This window comes from Diabrotica virgifera, chromosome 4 (genome assembly GCF_917563875.1).
Source record: "Diabrotica virgifera virgifera chromosome 4, PGI_DIABVI_V3a".
In the NCBI taxonomy this organism is placed as follows: domain Eukaryota; kingdom Metazoa; phylum Arthropoda; class Insecta; order Coleoptera; family Chrysomelidae; genus Diabrotica; species Diabrotica virgifera.
This window is the reverse complement of record NC_065446.1, coordinates 68,664,308-68,689,535: the sequence shown is the minus strand read 5'-3', so window position 1 is coordinate 68,689,535 and position 25,228 is coordinate 68,664,308. Positions and strand designations below refer to the sequence as shown.

Below are 25,228 nucleotides of genomic sequence, written 5' to 3'. Positions count from 1 at the left end.
AAGTTTTTACAAAACTTGTCTATTTTTTATAGACCAGTAGGTTGAGTGTACATAACCTAAAACTGCATTTTTGTGGAAAAAAGCATGTAGCTTTTTTGGTGATGGCTGCAGGTCTAATTTGTTTTATTTTGTGTATTTTACCAAAAAAATATATTTCTGTTTTTTTCCAGATTTTTCTGTAAGGTGCACCATCTTCAAAAATCTGAAAATTTCTTCTTTTAGGGTTTTTTGGTGATTTTCCCCATTTTATAGACTTCAAAATAGATCAAATCAAGGTATTTTCAAATAGGTTATATATAATTTGAAGTAAATCAGTCCTTTAGAACATTTAATAATTGAACGAAAAACCTTTAAACAACCAAAAAACATGTTTTTTGGGGGGGGGGGGGGGGGGGGGGTTTGAGGGGTTAATCATATTTTTTTTATATCGATACAACGAATCAATGCGTCTCCAATTCATATTCAAAAATATATAAAAAAGAATATTTTCAGGCAAATAATACAACCATCATTTATGCGAAAAACTGTTTTCAAGAGTTTAAGGTTTTTAAGGTTTATTCAGGGGTTTTTCCTGGATTTACCCAAGTTGTTTACCTTCCTCCATCAATTGTTCTATTATTATATCAGCCGGTCCCAAGCCCGGATAAAATGTAGAGGGTGATTGGCAATGTTAGCAACCTATCAATCGTAAAAACGAATACTGCACAAAGAAACAATCTACTTTTAATGTATGATAATAATATACAGAGTGAGTTTTATGTATGGAAACCCTCCATTATCTCGGAAACGGCTTGTACGATTTTTATAAATTTTAGTGTTTAAGGGTTTTGTGATCCGGCCGATATTGTGGTGGTATATTCATTGTTGTCAGATCTTCCGTTTTTCTGGAAATCTAACGAAATTTCTTATTTCAAATGGAACACCCTGTATATTTTTTGTGTTTTGAAGTCCTTAAGAAATACTAATTATTTTTCATGTTATATTCCCTATACCTACCTAAATACCACAATTTCGGAGTTATTGCTACATTTATTTCAAGAAAAAATTTTAAACAAATTATAAAAATCAATTTTGTCGGCACCGGTAGATGTTATTTTAGGTTCTTTGGATCATTGAGAACAAAAAAGGTCTGTCATAGTTTTTCTCTAAAGTTAATAATTTTCGAATTAGTTATAAACAATTTAAAACTGAAAAAAAACGAAAAATGACGATTTTCAAGGTTTAAACACACAAATAAAAAATAGTATTTTTGAAATTGCGAAGTGCCTAAATTCAATTTCAAACCTTATTTTATCAGTTACCGATAAGTAATTTGGGCTTGTTTTATTCTAAAACATTGTTTTTTAATTTTTAACGCAGTCCGATTGCTCGTCCTCTCATATGCGCTTCATTAACAATTAAAAAATAATGTTTTAAAATAAAACTTGCCAAAAATTCTTATAGGTACCTGATAAAAGAAGGTTTGAGCTTGAATTGATGTACTTAGTAATTTCAAAAATTATTTTTTACTTGTGTTTTTGAACCATAAAAATCGTCATTTTTCGTTTTTTATCAGTTTTAAATTGTTTATAACTCGATTACTTTAACTTTAGAGTTAACGATTAACTTCAGAGAAAAATTAAAAAAATATTTTTTTGTTCCCAATGATCCAAAGAATCTAAAATAATGTCTACCCGGGCTGAAAAAATTGATTTTTATAATTTTTTTTTTAATAAATGTAGCAATAACTCCGAAATTATGGCAATTCGGTATAGGGAATATACCATGAAAAATAATCAGTATTTCTTAAGGACTTCAAAACGTAAAAATATACAGGGTGTTCCATTTGAAATAAGAAAGTTCATTAGATTTCCAGAAAAATGGAAGATCTGACAACAATGCAAGTACCACTATAATATCGGCCGCATTAGAAAACCCTTATCCACCAAAATCTTTAAAAATCGTGCAAACCGTTTCCGAGATAATTGAGGGTTTCCATACATAAAACTCACTCTGTATACTGAAGTAACACACAACATGTATTTTTGAAATCCATGTATCTCAAACGCTAAATAATAAAATAAAATATATACTCTTCTACATACTCTATTTTCAAATTGTAGCTGCCAGGAATTGGCATAAAAGAAAATCCCGTTGTATTTATTGAACTGACATTCTACTACAGTAAAATACCGTCTAATATTAAAAAGAATTTCTTTATAAAAAAATATACTTCACGAAAAAAGTGAAATAAAGAATAAAATAAAATTCAACACAAATCTTTTCGCAGACCTTGCAGGACTTTCCCTGGCTCTAAACACGGTATTATATCTGGAAGACTTCTTATTGAAATATGTAGAAAAAGAACAAAAAAGAAAATGGTTAATCTTTGCAGACTTGTTAGAAAGTAAAATTGTACATATTGGGGAAATCTGCAATAAAAATCTCAATGTGTATCAATTGTATGGCTTAACGTTTTCGTGATTGTTTATTCACTTCTTCAGGGCTAAAAGAAAAACCAAGACCAAGGCTGAAAGAAAACCAAAGGTTTGGCACACCCTGTACATAACCAAAGACCGGTATTGAAAGAGAAGCAGGAATGTGTCCAGAGAAAGAGTTAAAGACCAAATAGAGGAATACCTAAGAACATTAGGAGTGCGAAACTGGAAAACTTAGGTAAACAATACGAAGTAGTAAAAACTGATCTTGGAACAGGTTAAGACGTGCAATGTATAGTGCCAAGGATGAAGATGAAAACTTAGTCAATATTGTTATTGTTAGTTACTAACCTGGTATCGTAAAGGTAGGGACATTTCCAAAAAACATAGAAAATTTACTACTGTCCATTGTAGCCGAAGTAACAATTAATTTGAGATCATGACGTCTGGCTACTATCTCCCTCAACAAACCAAAAAGTACGTCAGTACTCAACGATCGTTCGTGAGCTTCATCCATAATTATAGCACTGTAGTGGTCTAAATCTGATTCACGTAAACTTTCCCTTAAAAGTATACCGTCGGTCATGTATTTTATGACAGTCTTTTCAGAAGTGCAGTCTTCGAAACGAATGGCGTAGCCCACCTCGTCGCCTAAAACAGAATTTAAATAATGGTCACATCTATAAATTACGCGGAACATTATGGGGAGCAAATGCCACCACTCTCAGAAGATCAGCACTAAGTCTGGCATCTGCAGTTGCAGCAACTAAGCAACAACCAACAAACTACAACTGCAGGGACCTGAGGCTGAACATATCGCTGGTACCTATGATTAATGTGATTCCTAATACATTTCCAGTGAAAATAACAACTCTTTGATAAGTGTTGACGATACAATTCTTTTTATATGCGTGTCTGCGAAGATTATAACTCCCAAAATATTTATAACGAAAAGATTTGGTTGATAATAAATGCCGACGAAAACAATTATTTCTGAGAACTTTTTAGTAATTATAATTTTCGTAGAACCACAGAAGAAATGATGTTTTTTGTTGATACTCCTCAAAAAATAATTTTTTTTCGCTAACACTTTATTAGGGATTATAATTTTCACAATCATATAATCGAAAATAATATTTTTCGCGGCGTTCATTGAAAGTTCTACTCTTAACGGCATTTTTCGGAGTTATACTTTTCGTAGACGGCGGCGATATATGCCCAGGTCAACAAGTCAACAGCTGTACCATCAGAAATCAAGAAGCTATGCTCCTTCTCAAATGCATCTTTCAGTGCGTCACAGTTTTTCGATTTCTTTCTAAAGCATTAAGGGGATGGGTACGTAGTTTCGGCTCCAATGCTGTTTAAATTGGATTCATTTTTTTCGAACCTGAGAAAACTAATAAGTATTTTTAAAAAAATTTAAACGCAGAATGAAAGATTACGTTCTTACCGAGGGCCGAACGTCCCTTAAAACTTCTGTAATGTTTATTTTTAAGTTACAGGGGTGAAAAACTAAGAGAAAATGTAGTGTGATATTTACAGTAGAACCCCGCAAATCCGAACTAATTGGTTGGACAGCCTGTTCAGATTCCGAAAAGTTCGGATTATGCGAAAGTTAGCGTAACTAATAATTCAAAGTTTCCTTTGTCGTTGATTTTGAGTCGCTGCACCTGTCTCTCTCCCTCTTCCACCCATCTCAGATCAATGTCACTGAGACAGAGCCTGTCACTGATACAATTTGAAGAAGCTCCATTTTTCCACGCTCCATTACAAGATGACCTTCTGGAAGTCGTACAACAACAGGATGAGAAAACGAAGAAGAAAGTTCAATTACAGAATGGATTGAAGCTGACGACAACGGGCACCAAGGATTTACCGATGAATACATTGTAGACTTGGTTCAACCTCAAGGCAACCCTAATGACTAATGAAGATAAAGAAAGCGAGGAAGAAGTTTCCCTGCCATATCGAGTGTCACACGTAAATGCCACTAAAGCTCTGGGTGTGGCTCTACGTTACGTGGTGCATAACTCTGCTGCGTTACCAGTAGATGAAATGTTTATGTGTAAATGGTTTATCATCGCTGCATCAATTCGCTACACTTCCATGCGTCAGAAGAAAGTTACGGAGTCAAAGACCTATTAAACCTAGATTGTTCAATTACCTGGTTTTACTCTGTATAATAAACATGTTTTTAAGTTTTTGTCTTGAATTTTTTTCACTTGCCGTTGGTTCGGAGTTGCCGAACGTTCGGATTAGCGGGGTTCTATTGTAATTTTAAATATCTCATTCAAAAGAAACTTTTTATTAATGCTAAGGGACTTTCGGCCCGCAATAATAATTTGGTCTATCATTCTGCGTTTAAATTTTTTTAAAATATTTATTAGTTTTTTCAGGATTTGAAAAAAATGGACACCATGTCCGTGGTGATATTTTCCAAATCGAACATTCGCTATCTTTGTCATACAACGCACTGAGTCGAGTAGAATATGGTGACAAGACAGTGACAATTTTAAATATTTGTCATAGCATCGGGAGTATTTTGAGTTGTCGATTAAAATAATATTGATAGTGTATTTGATAAATAATTGATTTAAGACGTGAACTTAACAAAAAGTTATTTATTGTTTATTATTTATGGAAGATCGAAGCGGAGAATACAGCACGATATATTCTGTGACCCAAGTATTTTGTTATTAAAGATGTTCAAAATTGTAAGCGTTTCTTAGTAACAATATATTATTAAAAAATCACTTTATCACTTTTCCACTTTTCTCGATCGAGTATTAGTTTTTGTTGAACAGTATATAAATTATTACATTCACTGAATACATAGTTAGTGAAAAAATTATCATATTAATTAACTGAATTAATGATGCAATTTTACAAGGAACAGTTATCCAAGAACATTCAAAAGCCATCTCTTTAAATTTAATGTTGACATTTGTCAAGTAATGTTTAGATATCCATACCAGTGAGAATTTTACTACACGTAATTTGCCGTGTAGAGACAGAAAAAGTAGGGATAGCCGTAAAATATTTGCACCCATGCCCTTAAGTTGTAAGTGACAGAAAAAAAGGTACGTCCGTGATTAAAATCATTTATAACATTTATTCTAGTTGTCTATAGATGGCGCTATAATCGAACAAAAAATGATTTATGTATTTCTATACGACGATAATCAATCTGTACAATTTATAAGACTACACAATTCAAAGAACGTTACTTTTTATAAATGAAATAAACACAATTGATTTGTTTTTATACCAAATTACGATTACGATTCTGACAACTGTCAGATTTAACTAAAATGTCCTGCTATGATTTTCTAAATTCTTAAAATCATATACATCATTAATGACACACTGAAAGACTGAGAAGAACTTTAAATTATAGTCGTATAGATATGTAATAGGTAAATAATGGGTAAATACCTAAATCTTTTTTCCGATTATAGCGCCATCTGTCAACAACTGGAATAAATATAAATGTGTATGTATCACGGACCTACAGTGCGTCTAATTTACTTACCGTTGCACGTCATTATCTAAGTTGACATTGTTGCCAATTACAAAAAATTCTTGAATTCATTTTAAATCAAATACATCACATAATTTTTGCGGAAGTGGATTATACAGCAAAAAAAAATAATATTCAATGTAAATAAATAAAAACTTTAGAAATAGAAAACAAGAATTAAGTTATAATCTTACGTTAAAGTACATAATAAAAACAGTAAATATAATGAAACAAATACTTATAGTAAAGAATAAAAACAAATATGAAGTGTCAAATAAATGTTACCAATTTATGCAAAAATATCACCTTCGTTCGATTACAGTTACAATGTGTGCCGAACAGATGTGCTTCATAAAAACGATTTATAATCCACTTATACAAATTAAATGAAACATATTATTGTGTATTTCTTTAAGTTAACATTAATAGAAATCTTTAAATATTATTTCTACGTAAATAATAAAATATGTCTAGTGGCTGTAATGCCAGTGTACTCGGCAAAATGATTCTAAAAAAGAACACACCTACCGCCTAAATATTTCGTGTTGGTATCATGTGACGTCACGGGCTATGACGCGGATGAAGTGCAACGGTAATTAAATTAGACGGAGTATACCTTTTTTTCTGTCACTTGTGACGCAGTGAAAGATGACTCTGAGAAGGAGTATACTGTCAAACACCAAATGCCATAAATATAATCCAAATTGTTAGCTTTCGGCAAGATTTTGAATAAAAATATTATTGAATATATGTAGTACATCATATTTTCTTTATATTTTTAATGAAAAATAAACCTGATTAGTTAAATTATTGTTTTATTTGCCTCCATCTAGATCTTTATCATTCATATTTTTGATTAAGACAAGGCGTACTCACAACCTGAGAGATTGCGCTAAGACTGGCATAAACGATAGCTATCATAGTTGATTGAAATATTATTTTACAATAGTAGGTATTTCAATTCTCTGTGGTAATTTATGGTTACAAATTACAAACCCCCAGGCTACTGCTACATATAGATGTCCCAGATATCGCACTGAAGCGGCTTAAATCTAGATCGCCACCAGTCCTTAAGACAACACAACTCCATGAGAAAGATTTCACAAAATGGAAGGAATGCTGGGAAACGCTAGCCCCACCACAGATAGCTAATAAACCCCAATGAGCACCTACCAGGTATGGAAGTCACCCGCTGTGAGTGTAAGACTCTACCAGCGGTACTCAAAAGGTCGATCCCGATCGACCGGTCGATCGCCAAAGTCTTTGAAGTCGATCGCGATTTACGGAAAAAATACAAATGGAAAAGAGTCCGACTCACCACACGCGCATGATCAAAATATGCCCTCTCTTGACCGGAAGCGCTTATGGCAAATACAGTTCATAGCGAGTTTGAAAGACGCTTCGAAAGAAAAATCTGACAGATATTGTAATATTCATGTCTAATCCATTTTCTTGTGAAAACGTAGAAAAAATTTCCACTGAAATATCCATTAGATACTTTCAATATGGAGATCATTTCCGTCCAAAAATGTGGTACTGAAAATAATTTCGGATATACACTTTAAGTCCAGTTACCTCGACACCGTAAGGTACAAGAGGACGGCTTAAGTAAGTAAGTAAGTAAGTACTTTAAGTCCAGAGCGACCGATACGAAATTTTGGTCTTTCATATCGTCTGACTACCTAAATGTACATCTATCTTCACTGCCGAACTTTATGCTATTGAAAGAGCCCTAACTTACGCGGTTGAACAGAACTTTGGAGACACGGTTATACTATCAGATTCTTTATCTGCTCTTGAGGCAATATCACAACCAATAACCAAAAAACACAACAATGAGTTGTTATGCCATATTAGAAAGACAATCGCTCGATTTAAAAATAATAGCAGTGACTTGGTCTTTATCTGGGTAAAAGGACATGCCGGAACCAAAGAAAATGAGATAGTGGATGAAATGGCAAAGAATTCAGCAACTTTAAATGAAATAGTAGATTTAACAATCTCCAGCGATTACATTCCAGAATTGCATAAAAAAATTAAGAAAGAAATGGGAAACTATTTGGCTTAAGTTTGTACAAACTTCGAGGAATCCATACACTTACATACACCCACAACTTCCGCAAAATATCCCACATATATTTGATTATCACGTTACTCGATTTTATTCCACATCCCTAAGTCGCTTAAGATTAAGCCATGGCAATTTTCCTGCACATTTAGCTAAAATAGAAATGCGTATCAACTCTCTCTGTTCATGTGATAACTACTCTACTGCAGATTTAAATCATATAATCTTTAATTGTGAACTTAATAAAAATCATACGAAAGCACTAATTGCTAGACTTCAGGAGCGGAATGTAAGTTTACCGCTGAATATTTCACATCTACTAAGCTTCAATACCAAAACTATTAATGATATTATCATACAATTTCTTAAAGATTCTAAAATAAAAATTTAATATGACATCTTCAATCTTCAACTTTCAAATGTCTGTGGCAAAAAGTTTATCTAATGCCATCCCCTCTTTGTGAACACACACACACATATCGTCTGACAAATATCCGTCTTTGAGGCAAGTAGCTCTGCAGCTCACACCATTCTTTGGATCAACGTATGTACTTGTATGAGTCTGCATTTTCAGAAATGAAGGTAATGGCATCAAAATATCGTAATCTGCTAACCTACGAATATCTCTCATCATGCTTGCGTTTGGCCCTCGGTAATTACGTACCATCATATGAAAAACTTGTGGATGATATACAGTACCATGCATCAACATCCAAATTAAATTGAGATGAAGAACATGACTTTTGACTAAATTAAAAAGTTGTAACTACAGAGAGTTGTAATTAAAGTCATGTTCTTCATCTTAATTTAATTTGGATGTTGATGCATGGTACTGTATATCATCCACAAGTTTTTCATATGATGGTACGTAATTACCGAGGGCCAAACGCAAGCATGAGAGATATTCGTAGGTTAGCAGATTACGATATTTTGATGCCATTACCTTCATTTGGGAAAAGGCAGACTCATTTAATGTGCAATGAAGTTTTTGTATTTTCAAAATTATTGTTTTTTAACTAGCAGTCGATCGCTCGACGTTTTCTGTTTATGTGGTAGATCCCACGCAGTATAAGTCTGAGCACCATATCTAAACCATATTAGAACATCTCATGTGATGGGATTCCATTCCCACTACTCAAATGGGAACTGAGGCAAATACAATCATGCGACTGTGGAGAACCTCGCCGAATCATTGCAACATATCGTGATGTAATGTCCCCTGAAGGCATACTCTTGGTAGCATGATCGACTTCTTCATCAATGATCACACAAAACTATAATTATGAGTAGCATTCGTTCCTGTCTCTGAGATATAATTTTAGATATTCAATATATTCGCTCCGTGCATGACTGACGCGACATCTAGTATCGTCACTTGACATTTTTGGCGACCACAATTTGAAGTTAAGCATATGATAAATAAATATATTGTGAAGTTGCAAATTATTAATAATGAGTTTTTTAACGATATTTTTCCAATTTATGTATAAAATTGATGTAGTATTAAGAACTGGGTTTCTAAAAAATCATCACAATTTATCTTTTCAACCCCTTACGGATCAGAAAGGGAAACATCTATACTCGTTTTTAACCCATTAACCGCCAAGCAAAGAAATACTGCAATAATATGTAATATATTTGATTAACTAGAGTAAAATAAATTTAAACATTCGTAAAAAAATTTTTTTACACTTTGATAATGGCAGGTGTCACAACAACAAAATGGTTCGTTTTCGAACCTTTGGCGGAAATGAGATATAAAAATTGAAATACACAATTTTATTTGTTGTGAAAAGTCTCAAAACATTTAGAGTGTAAATGAACCTGGAAGTTTTCATAAACAAAAATAATATGGTTAGAACATTGCCTACACCTTCTTCAGCTTCTTTGTCAAAAATGAAGTCGAGCGGCCCTCTATCCTTTTTAGAAATTATTTTAGATATTTGAAGTTTACACTTTCCAATCCTGTATCTTGCACTGTGCCAGTTGCATAAATTCGACGAATCGACATATTGTCTACTGTCTACAACACTACACATCCACCTTTATGGAGCCCCCCCTCCCCCACCCTAGATTATAACAAAACTGAATACCAGAATACCCGTCTTTCTAAAGGTACGTATCCACTATGTTCGTAATATTGGACCACCGAGGCACTGCCGCACGGTTTTTGGCGCACTGTTGCACGGTCCGGGAGCGCCAACCATCCACTATGTTCACGAACCTCTTGCACTCCGCGCTCCCTGCAACTGCTCCAATCGATACGGTATGCGTTCCTCTACATATAAACCGACACCAATTGGAACGCCGAGACGGAGCGCGCACTGTTGCACGGTCCGGGAGTGCCTACCATTCACTATGTTTACAAACATCTTGCGCTCCGCGCTCCCTGCAACTGCTCCCATCTACATACATGCGCTCCTCTACATATAAACCGACACCAATTGGAACGCCGAGGCGGAGCGCGCACTGTTGCACGGTCTGGGAGCGCCAACCATCCACTATGTTCACAAACTTCTTGCGCTCCGCGCTCCCTGCAACTGCTCCCATCTACATGCATGCGCTCCTCTACATATAAACCGCCATCTATTGGACCGTTGAGGCGGAGCGCCCACTGTTGCAACCATCCACTATGTTCACGAACTTCTTGCGCTCCGCGCTCCCTGCAACTGCTCCAATCGATACGGTATGCGCTCCCTTACATATAAACCGCCCCAGATTGGAGCGCCGAGGCAGAGTGCGCAAAATTGCACAGCCCGGGAGCGCCAAACGTGTCCACTATGTGGAGCAGTTGCAGGAGCTCGGAGTGAAAGCATAGTGGATACGTGTTTTTACACATAATAAAGAAATATCCCAACAAATTACTGCCTGTGCATCACCTTGAACTTATTCCTGATCAGACAGGATTATATGTCGACTTCCGCCAATGGTTCGTTATCGAACCATTATTTTCAAACACGAGATTTGATGACTCAGAAATTATTTTTTTTGTATTTTTATAACAATTGGTGTACAAATAGGTTAAAAAAATAATGTTTTAATTTATTTGACCACAAAAGTGTTATGCCGATAAAATTACTACAGTAAAAATAAAGTTGCGTCAAAGGATTGAAAATGTCGGACATTTAGAAAATATTTTTTTGATGAAAGCATGAGTTTGGAAATTAAACAAAATTAAATTTAGTTACACTTATATCTTCTGGTTGCTTAAAAAATACAAAGATTTAAAAAAAATCAACGAATTGCCAAAAAAAAATTCTACAAAAAAATGGTGCGTTTTCGCACCTTTGGCGCTAAATGGGTTAAACTAGGAGGAGTAATTCAAATTTAGCGCGCTGTAATGCTTGTTTGTAATTTAGGTAAATACGCAAGATTTATTTACCATTTTTAATAAATTGTGTTATACAATGTCACTGACATTACAAAGAATCGCCAAAATTGTCATATTTCGCCGCTACTTACGCTGGCATCGTTTCATGTATGCCCACCATGGTCACACACAGAGCGAATATGTTCTGATGTATATTTGATTTTGTATATACAGTCGAACCCGCTTAATGGAATAGCCTTCGTACCAATCAAAAGTATTTCTATAACCGAAATATGCTAATAACCGATCATTGGTGGCTAGTAGAATCGTTTCGGGACATCAAATTTCTATTCCTTAAATCGGGATATTCCTATAACCGGTATTCTAATAAGCGGGTTCCACTGTACATATTTATATTTGTGTTTGTAATGTTTTATAATCATTTATAATAAATATTGTACTCACCTAAATGAGTTCCCATTTCATCACTAACTCTCTTTGCAACAGACATGGCTGCTACTCTTCGAGGTTGCGTACACCCGATCATTCCATACTTGCTGTAGCCTTCTTCGTGTAAGTACTGAGTCAATTGTGTAGTCTTTCCACTACCAGTTTCACCGACTATTATCACAACTGAATTTTCTCGGATAATGTTAAGAAGTTCTTGCCTTACTGCAAAAGCAGGTAAGTATCGTCTTTGCTCCAGTATAGTCTTCTTTCGGGCAAAATCACTGCTAGCGGCTCCTACAAAACGAAATGGTTTATATTTATCAGTATTCTTCACAGTAACCACTGGTTTTTTAGAATATGTATTTAATATATAAAAAAAACTATGTAAAAATATAAATATATTGCATAAGATTTATGCAATATATTTGTATTTAATAATATGTAGTAATATTAATTAATATTACCTGTGTCTTTCATGTGCTCTGCAAACTTATGATCTGCCTTATAATCAGTACTATCATCCTCCTTGTTATATTTCTTATCCTCTTCATCCTCGGTTTTTTTTATTCCCATAATATTACCAATTTTGGTTCCTCCTAACTCCCAATGTTTCTTTTGTGCTTTTCTTCTTTCCTTCTGTTCTCTGTAAACCCTAACAAGATGCGATCCTTTTCTCGCAACTAGGGCCATATCAGAAGTAGGATCTCTTACAGGAATGACAGGCTCTGGTTGTTTGGTGAATACTATTCTTCCATCGAGGAAAGGAGGTACTATGTTATGAACTAAGAGATGGACTCTATCAATTGATTCTTCATCGAAGTCTTCATTAAGATCAACAGAATGAACAACGCCTAAAAAAGAAAGATTATATTTATAAATAGGTTTTATCTTTAACACGTTAAGCCCCGCGTGACACAAATGCTGTCTCACGGTGCCGTGATCTTGCCGGATCGCGTGAGCTTACGGGTGTGTCTCACAGCTATATTCTACATCAGACAGCGTGAGCAGGTGAAGAGACACGGTTCAATCTTATGTATTATATCATTGAATAACGCCGGTCTAGGGGAACACTTCAGTGTTTGCGGTTTCAAAATAGGATAATGTAGCGTGATTACGGTTTAAAATAATACTCTCGGTTCGTTTATACCAATTTATTTATACAAGTTACAGATCGAATTTATATTATTAACTAACTCTATTTACAAAATCCGTCCCAATTTATAGCCTAGCCGTTATTCTGGAACCATCTACGCTCATCTCTAGTAATTGTCCAGACGTTCGGAGAATTTCCCGTCTTCCGTCCCGCTACATCGCGTCCTATCTAGAAAGATCCACGTGGAATGTGTATGTGGAGATGGGATCTGTTATACGAGGGTCGGTCATTAATTATTTTGTTACAATAATTTGATGTCAAGTTATGAATCATAAAAAATAGCCATACGTACTTGCATAAATATTTATTCTAAACAAATATAAAGCTTATGTTTGTTTTATAATTGTTGTAAAATCATCTGATAAATCATCTGCATCTTATAAATCACTGCTCCCAAACGGGTTACTAATATCTTCATCTGACATTACTTCATCGTATAGTTTTTTATCCGAGCTTGTTCAGCTCCAAAAAAGATATACTGCACTATTTATAACACTTCTCAAATTATGCGTTCAACAATTACTTGTAAAGTACCTTGACTTAGTCAAATAAGAACAGACAAGCCATCAACAATCATCGACAACATGTGCACTCCAGACCGGGTGAGCCATCCGTGTCTTTCACTTTTATTGCTACACAAATGAAACACAATTGAATAAATTTTTTTTTCCATAATCATCACTACGATGATGATTATTACAATTACAATTTGGTCATAATTGACCAATGAGCAATTTTAATTTAACCTAAATTACTACTGTTTCTTAAAATTAAGAGCTTACGCTATATACGCTATATAAGACGCCTATAGCGTCTCTTATCTAATCTAACAAGATAGTGCACTATTCTAACACACGCGCACAAGCACTCTGCTTTCCACTATCACCTATCACTCAAACTAGTTCAAAAGGCTTTGTCCACTTAAATCTTCTAGTTTGCCCAGTGGTATCGAGGAGCTGGATTGCCTCAATATTCTCGTGCATATAAAGTCGTTGCTCGTGACTTCCTGCCATCTTCTTGATGATTATATCCACAGTTCCCATTCCTAGGTCCTTATGGAGATCACTGTTTGTCACATACCAAGGAGCATCAACAATATTTCTTAGTATTTTGTTCTGGAATCTTTGTATTATTGTTATATGTATTACTTGGTCTAGTACATCCCCATAGTGGGCATACATAAGTCCATACAGGTCTCAATAGTTGTTTGTAAAGTAATAACTTATTATGCATCGACAATGTGGAGTTTCTTATAATTAGCCAATATATTTTTTATATATTATATTTAGTTCTTCCCTTTTTTTCTTAACGTGCACCTTCCAGCGTAGTTTTGCATCTAATGTTATACCCAAATACTTAGCAGTATCTGTATATGGTACCTGGATATTGTTGATTTTAACTGGTATATATTGTATTTTTTTGTTGGTGAAATGGACAAATTTAGCTTCATTCAGCCTGATTCTCCATTTTTGTGTTCATTTATGGATTTGGTTAACCGCTATTTGGACCTTGTTGGTCGCCTCTTCACTGGTCATCCCTACTGCTTGAATAGCTGTATCATCAGCAAAGGTGGCAACTGTGTTATCTTCCAGTACAGGTATATCACATATAGTAGATATAGGACCGGACCCAACACACTGCCTTATGGAACATCTGCTCTTATTTCTTTAAGTCAGAAAAACAGTCTTCTTGCTTAAGACTAAGTTTTCAATCTAATTTATAAAACAACATAATGTTATTCTACATCCCACCAGGCTGAAAACAATGGGAACCTTCTCTGGTTACACCTCCGAGGCTTCTACAATTTGCAAGCCATACGGATGCTGAGACTAAGGAAGATGAGGGAATTTTACAATTTATAATTCACGTCCCATCTGCTCAGCGCGGTAAAGTTCCAACGAGAATCGTTCCCTTCGTACTCCAATCAGAGTAAACATGTAAACCAAAAATGAATAACCATTTTCAATTTCGTTGCAAAACGAAAATAAACCCGCATCGTATTCTAGTCCAATCAGAGACTGCAGCAAGCACCTCTACCGGTTTCGAAACTTATTAGTCTCTCATCAGAAGGCACATATGCTGCTCTCTCTGATCCAACCAAAACAAACCACGGCGTGCAGTCACGGATTGCAACGAAAGAAATGGCATAGATGCCCTAGCGGCAACTGCTAGTTTGCTTTGGTTTGTTTTGGTTGGATCAGAGAGAGCAGCATATGTGCCTCCTGATGAGAGACTAATAAGTTTCGAAACCGGTAGAGGTCCTTGCTGCACTCTCTGATTGGACTAGAATAAGATGCGGGTGTATTTTCGTTTTGCAACGAAATTGAAAATGGTTATTCATTTTTTATCTTCTTGCTTAATTCTAAAATGTCGTTCTTTTATGTACGATTGTAAAAGTTTTGAGTACTGTTTAGGTAAACAACTTTTTAGTTTGTAGGTTAAACCTTCATGCCAGACTTTATTAAAAGCCTGTGTAGGATCAAAGAATACAGTTGAACAGACTTTCTTTTCTTCTAGGGATCTTTCGATAATATTTGTGATTATGTGTACTTGGTCAATTGTTGAGTGCTTATTTCTAAATCCGAATTGATGTGTCGAGATCAAATTTCTTGCTTCAATAATTGGTTTTATTCTCTTGAGAAGCAGTTTCTCAAACAGCTTCGATATTACAGGGAGCATAGATATCGGTCTGTAAGTCTGTATGACGAAACCTCATGTGCTGGTTTTCCTGGTTTAGGAATCATAATGACTTCCGCCATCTCCCATATCATTGGTACATATTTTAATCTGAATGCACCGTTAAAAAGGTTTGTTAATTTTACGATAGCTCTTCGGGGAAGATTTTTCAACACCTCACTCGTAATTAAATCATCGCCCGGAGCTTTCTTCGGATTAATATTTTCCCTTATTTCATCAAGCATTTCCTTTGGTGTAGTTAGCCGAATTTCTTCATCTAATTGAACAGGTTCCTCCCATCTTTCTTCATCATCTTGAGGTTCATTTGGTTTGAATGTATTTTCAAGATATGTGGCAAATAGCTCTGTTTTTTGTGCACTACTTCTGGCTCAGTTTCCATTTTCTAGTTTAATAGGCGGAGAGTGCATAATATGTCTTTTCAGTCTTCTAGTAGCTTTCCATAAGGAATAATCTAAATTACCGTCATCTGTTAGCTCCTGTAAGTAAGAATTTAATTGTAGGATAGTCCTTTTGAGTTGTTGACTTCACGATTTAATTTAGTCTTATCTTAAGGAGACCTTGTTTGTTGCCAAATTCTTCGGTTTTTTTTTTCAATAATCATGTTCCCTATTTCCTTTGGATAATTGTTTTCTTTTACCCTAGGTTTCAGTGTAGGAGTGTTTTCCTATGCTGCTTGCTGGATATTGTTCACCAACAATTCTGCTTCTTTATCTAATTGCTCTGCGTTTTGTAGTGGTACAGTTTTTGAAGTTATACTTCTTTACCGGCGATATGAGAGTGAATTTTTATATGTTAAAACCTATGATCCCGGCGCATGCGCATTATAACTTTGTTGTGATTGGATGTTCAAATGACATGTCAAAAATTATTCAATATGGCGGCTGTGGCACAGCTGTACTAGTTTGATTATTTATGGTTGTTGCGTTTTGAAATTTGTGGGAAAAGAAACAAAGTTAGTTAATAGTTATACTGCCTTTTTAAATAGTTTTCATATACCTATATTTTTGGACTATTTTGGACTCATTCTAATTTGGTAAGTAGTTTTTATTATAATCATATTGTAATTATACATTTGGATTAGGTTGGAATACATACATTTATTTTCTCAAGAATGGGGATTTTAGAGAGAAATCCCAAATTAGGTCCGATTTTTATTTTTAAATTATGATTTTTTGGCGTAGATTTATTTATCTAGTAGGTATGTAATGCTTTGATTTACATACTTAATTTGATTACCAACAAAAGTTCTACCAATCTTCATCTAATATATTGTTTTCTTACTGTTTTGTTATATTTTAATATTTTCTTCCACAAAATTTAAACTACATAATTTAATTATATTCAAAACTACTGTCAAACAGTAAAACGTTCAGTTACCCTATTTTTCCACATGACAAATAATGTGGAATTGGACGATTGAGTCTAGGCTTCGTTTACGAATCAAAGCGCCCCGAAATTCACGGGTTCGATTCCCGATGCAAGTTTTAATTTTTTTATTTTTTTATGCATTTTATAATTGTAAGTTTATTTGTTATATAATTTTTTTTCAGAAAATGCGTATTTAAAATTTTTGCCAACAATTATTATCGTTCAGAAATAATTTTTTCTTTGTGGCATTTTTCAATGTGTTTGTGTGCGTTTTATTCTTTTATTTTTTTAAATTTTTGGTATTGTCTTAAAAATCACATAATATGTAGTAGAAGTATAACTTCTTACGTGCGTACAAAGTACACACACACATTCTTTTTTTATCCGAGCTTGTTCAGCTCCAAAAAAGACATACTGCACTATTTATAACAGTTCTCAAATTATGCGTTCAACTATTACTTGTAAAGTACTATTGTATTCACAAGTAACCCTCAACGCCTTGATTTAGTCAAATAAGAACAGACAAGCCATCAACAATCATCGACAACATCTGCACTCCAGACCGGGTGAGCCATCCGTGTCTCTCACTTTTATTGCTACACAAATGAAACACAATTGACTAAATTTGAATGGAAATTATATTGTGGGTTATTTAAAGGCCCATATTTGATAATTTAAGTAAAATTAATTTCCGATCCGCAGATCTCATACACAAATGTCATGCTGGGGCTGAACGTGTTAAAGTACTAGACAATCTAATAAGCAACCTCCTTTAAAATAAAAAATTAAAAATGTTTTTCAAAAAAATTCTTTTATTTCATTAAATATAACTACTTTTAGATAATGCAACGATTCCAGCAATTTACCAACTTTTTTATGTCGTCTCCCGAATAATATGATTCTGATATTTTTTGAATAATATTCTGATATTTTTTGAATAATATTTCTGATATTCTGATATGAAAGTTTTGCAAAAAAGGTGTTTAGTTCGTCAATTATCTTTTTGTTCGAGCTGAATTTTCTATTAGCCCGATCAAAGAACAATCTGACCCAAAAAAATAAAGGAAGGATGAAAATTTGGGAATAGGTAGCTGAAATTGTCTATTATTATATAAGAAAAAGTTTACAATTCTACATCCCCTCCATTTTACAAAAATGGAGGGGAATAGTAAAATGAAGGGGAATACCCCTTCTCGGGGGTGAAAAAATATGCATTCAAAATAAGTCCGGAATTGGATAAAATGACTAATTCTAAGCAACTTTTGTTCTATTTGCGGCGTGCAAGTACTTGGAAAGGATACGTGAAACGATCGTGCGCGAATAGCGGAGAAATATTGCAACTTTCTTAAATAATTCATATTGTCAATTGAAATTGTCAAATTGACGTACATTTCATATCTACTGTCATTGAAGGAGAAAAATTATATGTTGCTCCACAATATTGATATGATATGCAATTATTATATAAAGGTAAATTTAATTAATTGTATTTTGCTTGCAGTACTGCATTTTAATAACAAATTTTATTTACTACATACAATTGTTTACGTTTTCATCACATAACCTGAATCTTATTTTTTCTTCTTATTATTTTTTTGGGCTATGGCCTTGACAATTATCCAGCAACCAGGACTAACGTAATTGGTCAATACAATTAAAAGTGCGAATAAAAGTGCAGAGCGTAGAAATAGGTATCGCTTTGCGCAACTTGCACGGTCCCAATAGAGTATTTTCACCAAGTCAATACTTTTCGAGTGAATATGTTCATTTTTAACAAAAAAACATGTTTTTAGACGGTTTTTCGCAAAAACCTCAAAAAGTAAGTATTTTATCAAAAAAATATTCTTAGTAAAAATATAGCTTATAAAATACTGAAAAAAAAAACGTGTATGCATGAAGTCTGTATACCCAGTAGAACAGTAGAAGCGGAGTTGTAGCTAATAAAAAGTAGGTTCTTATTCATCCAATTCCAAATCGAATATTTCAACGTGAAATAACCAAAAAACAGAGCACTTTCCGAGAAAACTCATTATAACTTTTTTAAAGTGTTTAAAAAAGGTTTAGTTTTGTTTTTTTAAAAAAAACTTCTAACATTAAAAGTAAGTGAGTTACACTCAAAATATTATTGGTAGCTTTTATTTTTTGGTAAAAAAATCACGAAAATCACCTCCTAATTAGCATCCCAAATAAAATTAATTGTTGCCGCTTCACAGTTACTTTGATTATGTATTCTTTATACTATACGATCTGTAAGTTTCATTGTTTCAAAGTATTCGTTTTAAAAAAAAAAACTGGTTTTAAAATAAAAAAAAAATTTCTAATTTTGAAAAAAATTCCATTTTTTTAAATTAACTTAAAAATAATTATTAGTAGATAATACCAAAAATCTCCAAAGAGTAATAAAATGTACGTTTTGCTTTTCTTAATATTTTGGATTTTTTGTTTTCCGGTAGACAAAAATTGGTTATGCTATGACTGTTCAAAATTTGCATACACTCGTGATTAGTGACTCGTTCAAGCCATTTTAACTACAGCCTTTTCAAAAACAAGCACTTTGAACCGATGAAACTTACAGATCATATAAAGAATACATAAGCAAAGTAACTTGTGAGGCGGTAACGATTAATTTTATTTGGGATGCTAATTAGGGGGTGATTTTCGCGGTTTAATTACCAAAAAATAAAAGCGACCAACAATATTTTGAGCACTGATTAAAACAAAACGTAGTTTGACCCTCGGTTGACGAGACGATCCACAGGCCAATAAATTTTAGCATTTGGTGTTATCTTAAAGGGTCATAAATACCAAATTTTTACAGAAATTTTTCTATTTCTCGTTGCGTTTAATCTTTTTCACGTTGGGTTAAATCCCGTCTTCAGTTTATATCTTTTTCTGTTACATTTTTCTATTTCACTCAGAATGGAAACGCTCCGTCAGTTTTTCCCTTTAATGTTCAAATTGTACCAAAATTTGTTAGGGTCATTATAAAATATTTTTCTGGATTAAAAATATAATGCTGGTAGAGAAGAGTGGAGAACTGGGGAAGCCTTTGTCCAGGAGTGGATGCAAACAGGCTAAAGCAGAAGAAGAATAAGAGCAAATGCCAGACAAGGCTTTACACGCAGTAAGTTTTACAGTTTAAGAACTGAAAATACTTATTAAGTATCTATAGTCTATCTATCTCAATAGTTTATGTCAACAATTTTTTCATTAAGTAAATTGAGACCAACTATTGAGAACCAACTAACAAATTTAAACCTTTTGTATCTCTTTAAAGTTTAAACCTCTTGTATCTCTTTAAAGTAACAAAGATATTGTCACATTAATTATGTGATAAAACCATAAATAAATGCATGTGATTAATAAGTAAATAAATAAAATCAAATGTGAAACCACTGTATCAATATCAGTTTAATATCAACTCTCAACAAATTTTTAAGATCTCAACAAATAACAAGATTCAAAAGACTGAAAGAATAGAAAATCTATAAAAAAGATAAGCTTGCAATTAACATAACATTAATTTATTATTATCTTTTCTTTTATGACAACAACCAATTTTTATCTAAAAAAAGATTTAATTCAGGAAATACTTATCAAATATAATAAACAACTGATTACATTATTTTTTTAATAAGCAATGAGAATGTGGAAGTTTTATGAACTATAATGAAAACATTTTTAGTTTATTAACGATGGAATATTTGTTAAAGCATATAAATAACTCATTAGATTAATATGCAAATAATGTATTTATTTCCTACATCGAAAATGATGTTTAGCAACAATTATTAACAAGCAATTTAGGAAACAATAAATTCTATCATTACTAAATAAAATATTGCAATGCCTGGGTTTTTATAAACTTTGAATTGCAGTGTTGATCGAAAAATAAATAAAAATATTGCATAATATAGGGGGAAACTATAGTTGGGCCGCCGAAAAGATGAAATTATCAAGTGAACGCCATGCGCTGGTTATGAGTTGCAATTCCCAACGTCACAAGTTCGATTTACACTAGGTTAAGAACACAGATACAATAACTATCGCTTTGAATGCGGTAAAACCCCTAATATACATATTGAAAACTTCAATTCTATTATTTCTCATTGCAATAATGGAGTTATGATATTTACAATATATTATTGATTATGTAGTATGAATAGTATGACCAACCAGTCCGAAAAATCCAGGACATGGCCCGAATTATGAAATCATGTCCCGACCTCCTGTACAAGGCTTCCAGGCCATCCGAATTTTCAACGTTTTAGTAAAATTCTATTTTCAAATTTTGAATACACTATTCTTCCAAGATCTCACATAAAATTGAAATTTCTGTATATTAATTATCATCTTCTGAAGATGATTTGAGAACAATAACAATAATTCGTCGGCTTAGAGACACAAAAATCTAACTACATTTCACATTTTGAAGTTCAATCTACGAAATTGAACTTACCTTATTGAGTTTCGTAGTGAGGAGTTTTCGTAACTCCTCATTGGGGGTTTAGGTGTTCAAAAAGAGGTGTCACTCAAAAGAACTCATTAAGGTAAGTTCAGTGGTGTAGATATCTCAAAATGAGACAAAATGTAATTACATTTCTGTGTCACTAAGCCGACGAATTCATGTATACACATGAATCAGCTGTACGAGGCATGCAAGGATGTAATGATTGATGATAAATGCTTTTTTTTCAGTTTTGTAAACCATAACATTTGAAGTAAACAAACTTCTTGATTTCGTTACCGCTATTCTTGTGAACAATAAAATCAATTGGGTCGAATGATTCATTTCCAAATCATTATGTGCTTTTAACCAAAATCAAATCTGATGCGTTGCAATATGATTTTATGTACCTAAACACTTATTTTATGTCAGTAATCAGTTTGAAGCAGCAAATAATCAAGTTAAATAATCAATAAAATGATAATATTAAAATTCTATATTTAAAAAAATGGCCCGATTTTCATTGAGAAGTCCCAGATTTCAGGTATTTTTTTCAGCCTTGTCCCGAATTCGACCGAATTGGAGTTTTTCAAGTTCGAGGTTTTAAATTACACATTTTTCCTCAACAGTAAATTTTGTTTGTTTTGCTCTTTGAATCATCCATATTTAATACAACCAAAAATCTAACACAAACTGATTTTATATAATTACAGTGTGTTGTGTACACGATTGTCCTGTTCGGTTTCAAACGCATGTCAGTCTGCAGACAGCCAATCGCAACTTTGCAACTCTCTGACTCTCAGTGATCACGCGGCCTTGAGTTTCCATCTATTGGATGGCCCGAATATAAATGTTCAGAAAAAGGCCAGAGGAATTGCAAAAAACTAAATTTTGTCAATAGATAATTAAAAAAATGAAAATGTTATCGTCTGCATGGGGGACTTTCAAAAACGGGTTATCAGAAATAAAGATAAAGCATTCCATAAAGATCGCCTCCAAAGAACGTAAAGTTTGTGAAGTTTTCCAAAGAAATTATGATTTGGGGGTGTATGTCATCAGCAGGTCTAGGAAGAGATAAGGTGGTGAAAGACTTGAAATTAATGCAACAAAGTATCCAGAAATTTTTAAAATTATAACAATTTCAATTACCTATGAAATGTGTCAATCCTTAGTAAGAACAATGTCAGACTGGATTGCTGTGGTTGTAAAGGCACGTGGGGATGTAACCCCATATTAAAATATTAATTTCGTGAATAATCCGAAGATTTAGTTGCCACGGTATACAATATTTTTGATTATTTTTCCATCAACATTGCAATTCTAAAAGTTTATAGAAGGGATTTTAATATTTTATTATTAATGACAGACTTTAAGTATTGTTTATTTAATATATTGTTGATTTCGATTTTTAATGCAATAAGCAAGGTGTTGTGAAAATGAATGTTTTTAATACATTTCCGTTTGTCCGAACATTTACATAGTTGTTAGGGCTTGTATATAAAAAAGAACTTAACACATACCTGATGTTAGCATTCTATTCCGTTCCCAAAGTTCATTGTCTTTATTTATCTGTCTTTGTTGAGCTGACAATCTTTTCTTCTTTCTCTGCTCTAACTGTTCCTCCTTTTTCTTTGTATACTCATCACTTACATTAGCAAATGGATTATTCTCATCATCATATCCCTCATCCATGTTATACCATTCACGATCCAATCTTTTCTGTTCCTCTTCCCAATTCTCCCTATCAACAGTGTTATCCCATTTTACCTTTTCTCTCTCACTTTCCCTAGGTGTTGCTCCTGTTCTTTTTCTATCTTTGACCCAAGCATTATATCTGTGGGCAGGAGTAGGTCTGGGAGTATCATTTTCAAGCTTAACAGATTTTTCACCTCTATGAGATTTAGATGATTTATTACTTCTTTCGGACCATTCTCCACCTTTAGATCTATGTAACGAGGGAGTAGGGTAATCCCAATCAGACTTTCTCATGGGAACATAATCATCTTCATCCCAAGATGTTTTTGAGGTACTTTCCTTCAAATATAAATTAGGAGTCTTTGGTTCATCTTTAAATCTAGGCGACTTTCCCTTATCAGAATGTTCGCTCCATTTTCCTCTTTCTGATTTTCCTTTATATTTATCTTCTTGTTGTGATTTCTCATAATTATTCAAATCTTTTTTAGTTGTAGCATACACCCCTTTTGATAAGTTATGACTTATTCTTTCCCTTAGTCTTTCTCTAGCTTCTTTGCTAATTCCCCCAGTATATGTTGGTGTTTCTTCTTGTGGTTCTCTAAACTTTCTTTTATTTCCACTTTTCTCTGACTTGTGACTTTCTTCAATTTCATTTAATTCTGGTTCGTTGATATCAAAGGATATTTTACTTGCTGCTTCTCTTTCTCTCCTTTTTTGGGCTGCAAGTTTATCTAAACCAAAGAGAGATACTTGGGGTACTTTAAATACATGAGGTTTTTTCTTAACTATTAAACCACCTTTTGTTGAAGAACTACCTTCTAATCGATGTAAATTTTCTTCAGGATCCATGACATATTTTGCTAGAACCAGTTGTTATAAGGATAATTAGTTACTTCCACTTGATTATTTATTTATATTATTGACGACATTGAGGTTAATGGTTAATTTACCACAGAGCCACAGAGCCAACGAACTGTCAATGTCAATAGAGATTGACAGTTCGTTGCACAGAGCACACGAAGGCTTTTCCTTTGACAGCATGTGACAAAATATTCTGTCTAAATCTTGACCCGAGGGTAGCGGCGTGTAATTTGGGTTGCCTATATTAACTTGAATCGACGAAATGGGCCTTTTGAGTTATTTAAAAGGCTGAAAAGACTTTAGTGATAATAAAAGCCGATATCTATTGAGGCTACATGGTAGGTCTGGATCCCGCGTATGAAAAAAAAGTTTATTAATAGCAAGCTGAAAATTTGTTAATAGCTTAAGTTGGATTTATAGTTTGACGTAGCGTAGACGTAGACGCAACGTAGACGTAAAGGCCGCGTCCCACCATCAAATAATTTGATCAAACTGGTTTGAGCAAACTGAAAGTGACAGTTAGTGACGTCACATCCTGAGTGTTCATTGTGGATAATAATGAAAATTTTTAATTTTAAATAAAGTACAAACAAGTTAGACAACTCAATACAAAAAATTTGATCAAACTAGACTGATAGTGAGAGCACAGATTTTTAGAATTTCAAAAAAACTGCAATTGTGACGTCACTTTGACGTACTTCCGGAGTTTGCTCAAACTGTTTGATCAAATTATTTGATGGTGAGACGCGGCCTTAAGAAACGGACTGGAGACGGAAGAAAATATTATGTCAATTTATAGATCGACGTAGCGGAATTTTTGCGCATGAGTAGAAAGAGTAAACAATGACTTAATTCTAATTCAACAACATAGCCTATAAATTATACGAACAGTAAACAAACTTTGTGTTTATTTATTTATACTCATACTATTATTTATTATAATATTTATCTGTTTTGTGTGTTACATGGATTAGGAAATAAACGAAAGTATGCTCTTTGGTGCCGCATGCCTTGGGATTTCCAACTATTTTGTTCCATTTCCTGGTCTTTAAATGTTTATTGGATTTACCTATCGTATAATATGTGTGGATAACCACGAATTAGGCTAATAACAACTCATATTTATCTGAAATATTGAAATGACTCTATGATATATTTTTATTAAATTAATAACTTAACATCCATTGTATTAACAAATAATTAACAAAATTCGAATATGTTGACAATCAACTTTTTACACAA

The 25,228-nt window shown here is 33.5% G+C and overlaps 1 protein-coding gene across 1 annotated transcript in view; it reads right to left on the bottom strand.

Moving 5' to 3' along the window:
- Positions 1-24,092, bottom strand: part of LOC126883048 (pre-mRNA-splicing factor ATP-dependent RNA helicase PRP16) — a 40,786-nt gene extending 16,694 nt beyond the window's left edge. The window contains exons 1-4 of the mRNA XM_050648237.1: positions 22,951-24,092; positions 12,230-12,616; positions 11,781-12,059; positions 2,769-3,068 (exon numbers count right to left, since the gene is read on the bottom strand). Coding sequence (XP_050504194.1) covers positions 2,769-3,068; positions 11,781-12,059; positions 12,230-12,616; positions 22,951-23,974 — 1,990 coding nt within the window. The 5' untranslated portion in view covers positions 23,975-24,092. The remainder of the gene's footprint in view (positions 1-2,768; positions 3,069-11,780; positions 12,060-12,229; positions 12,617-22,950) is intronic.
- Positions 24,093-25,228: the final 1,136 nt, after the last annotated feature.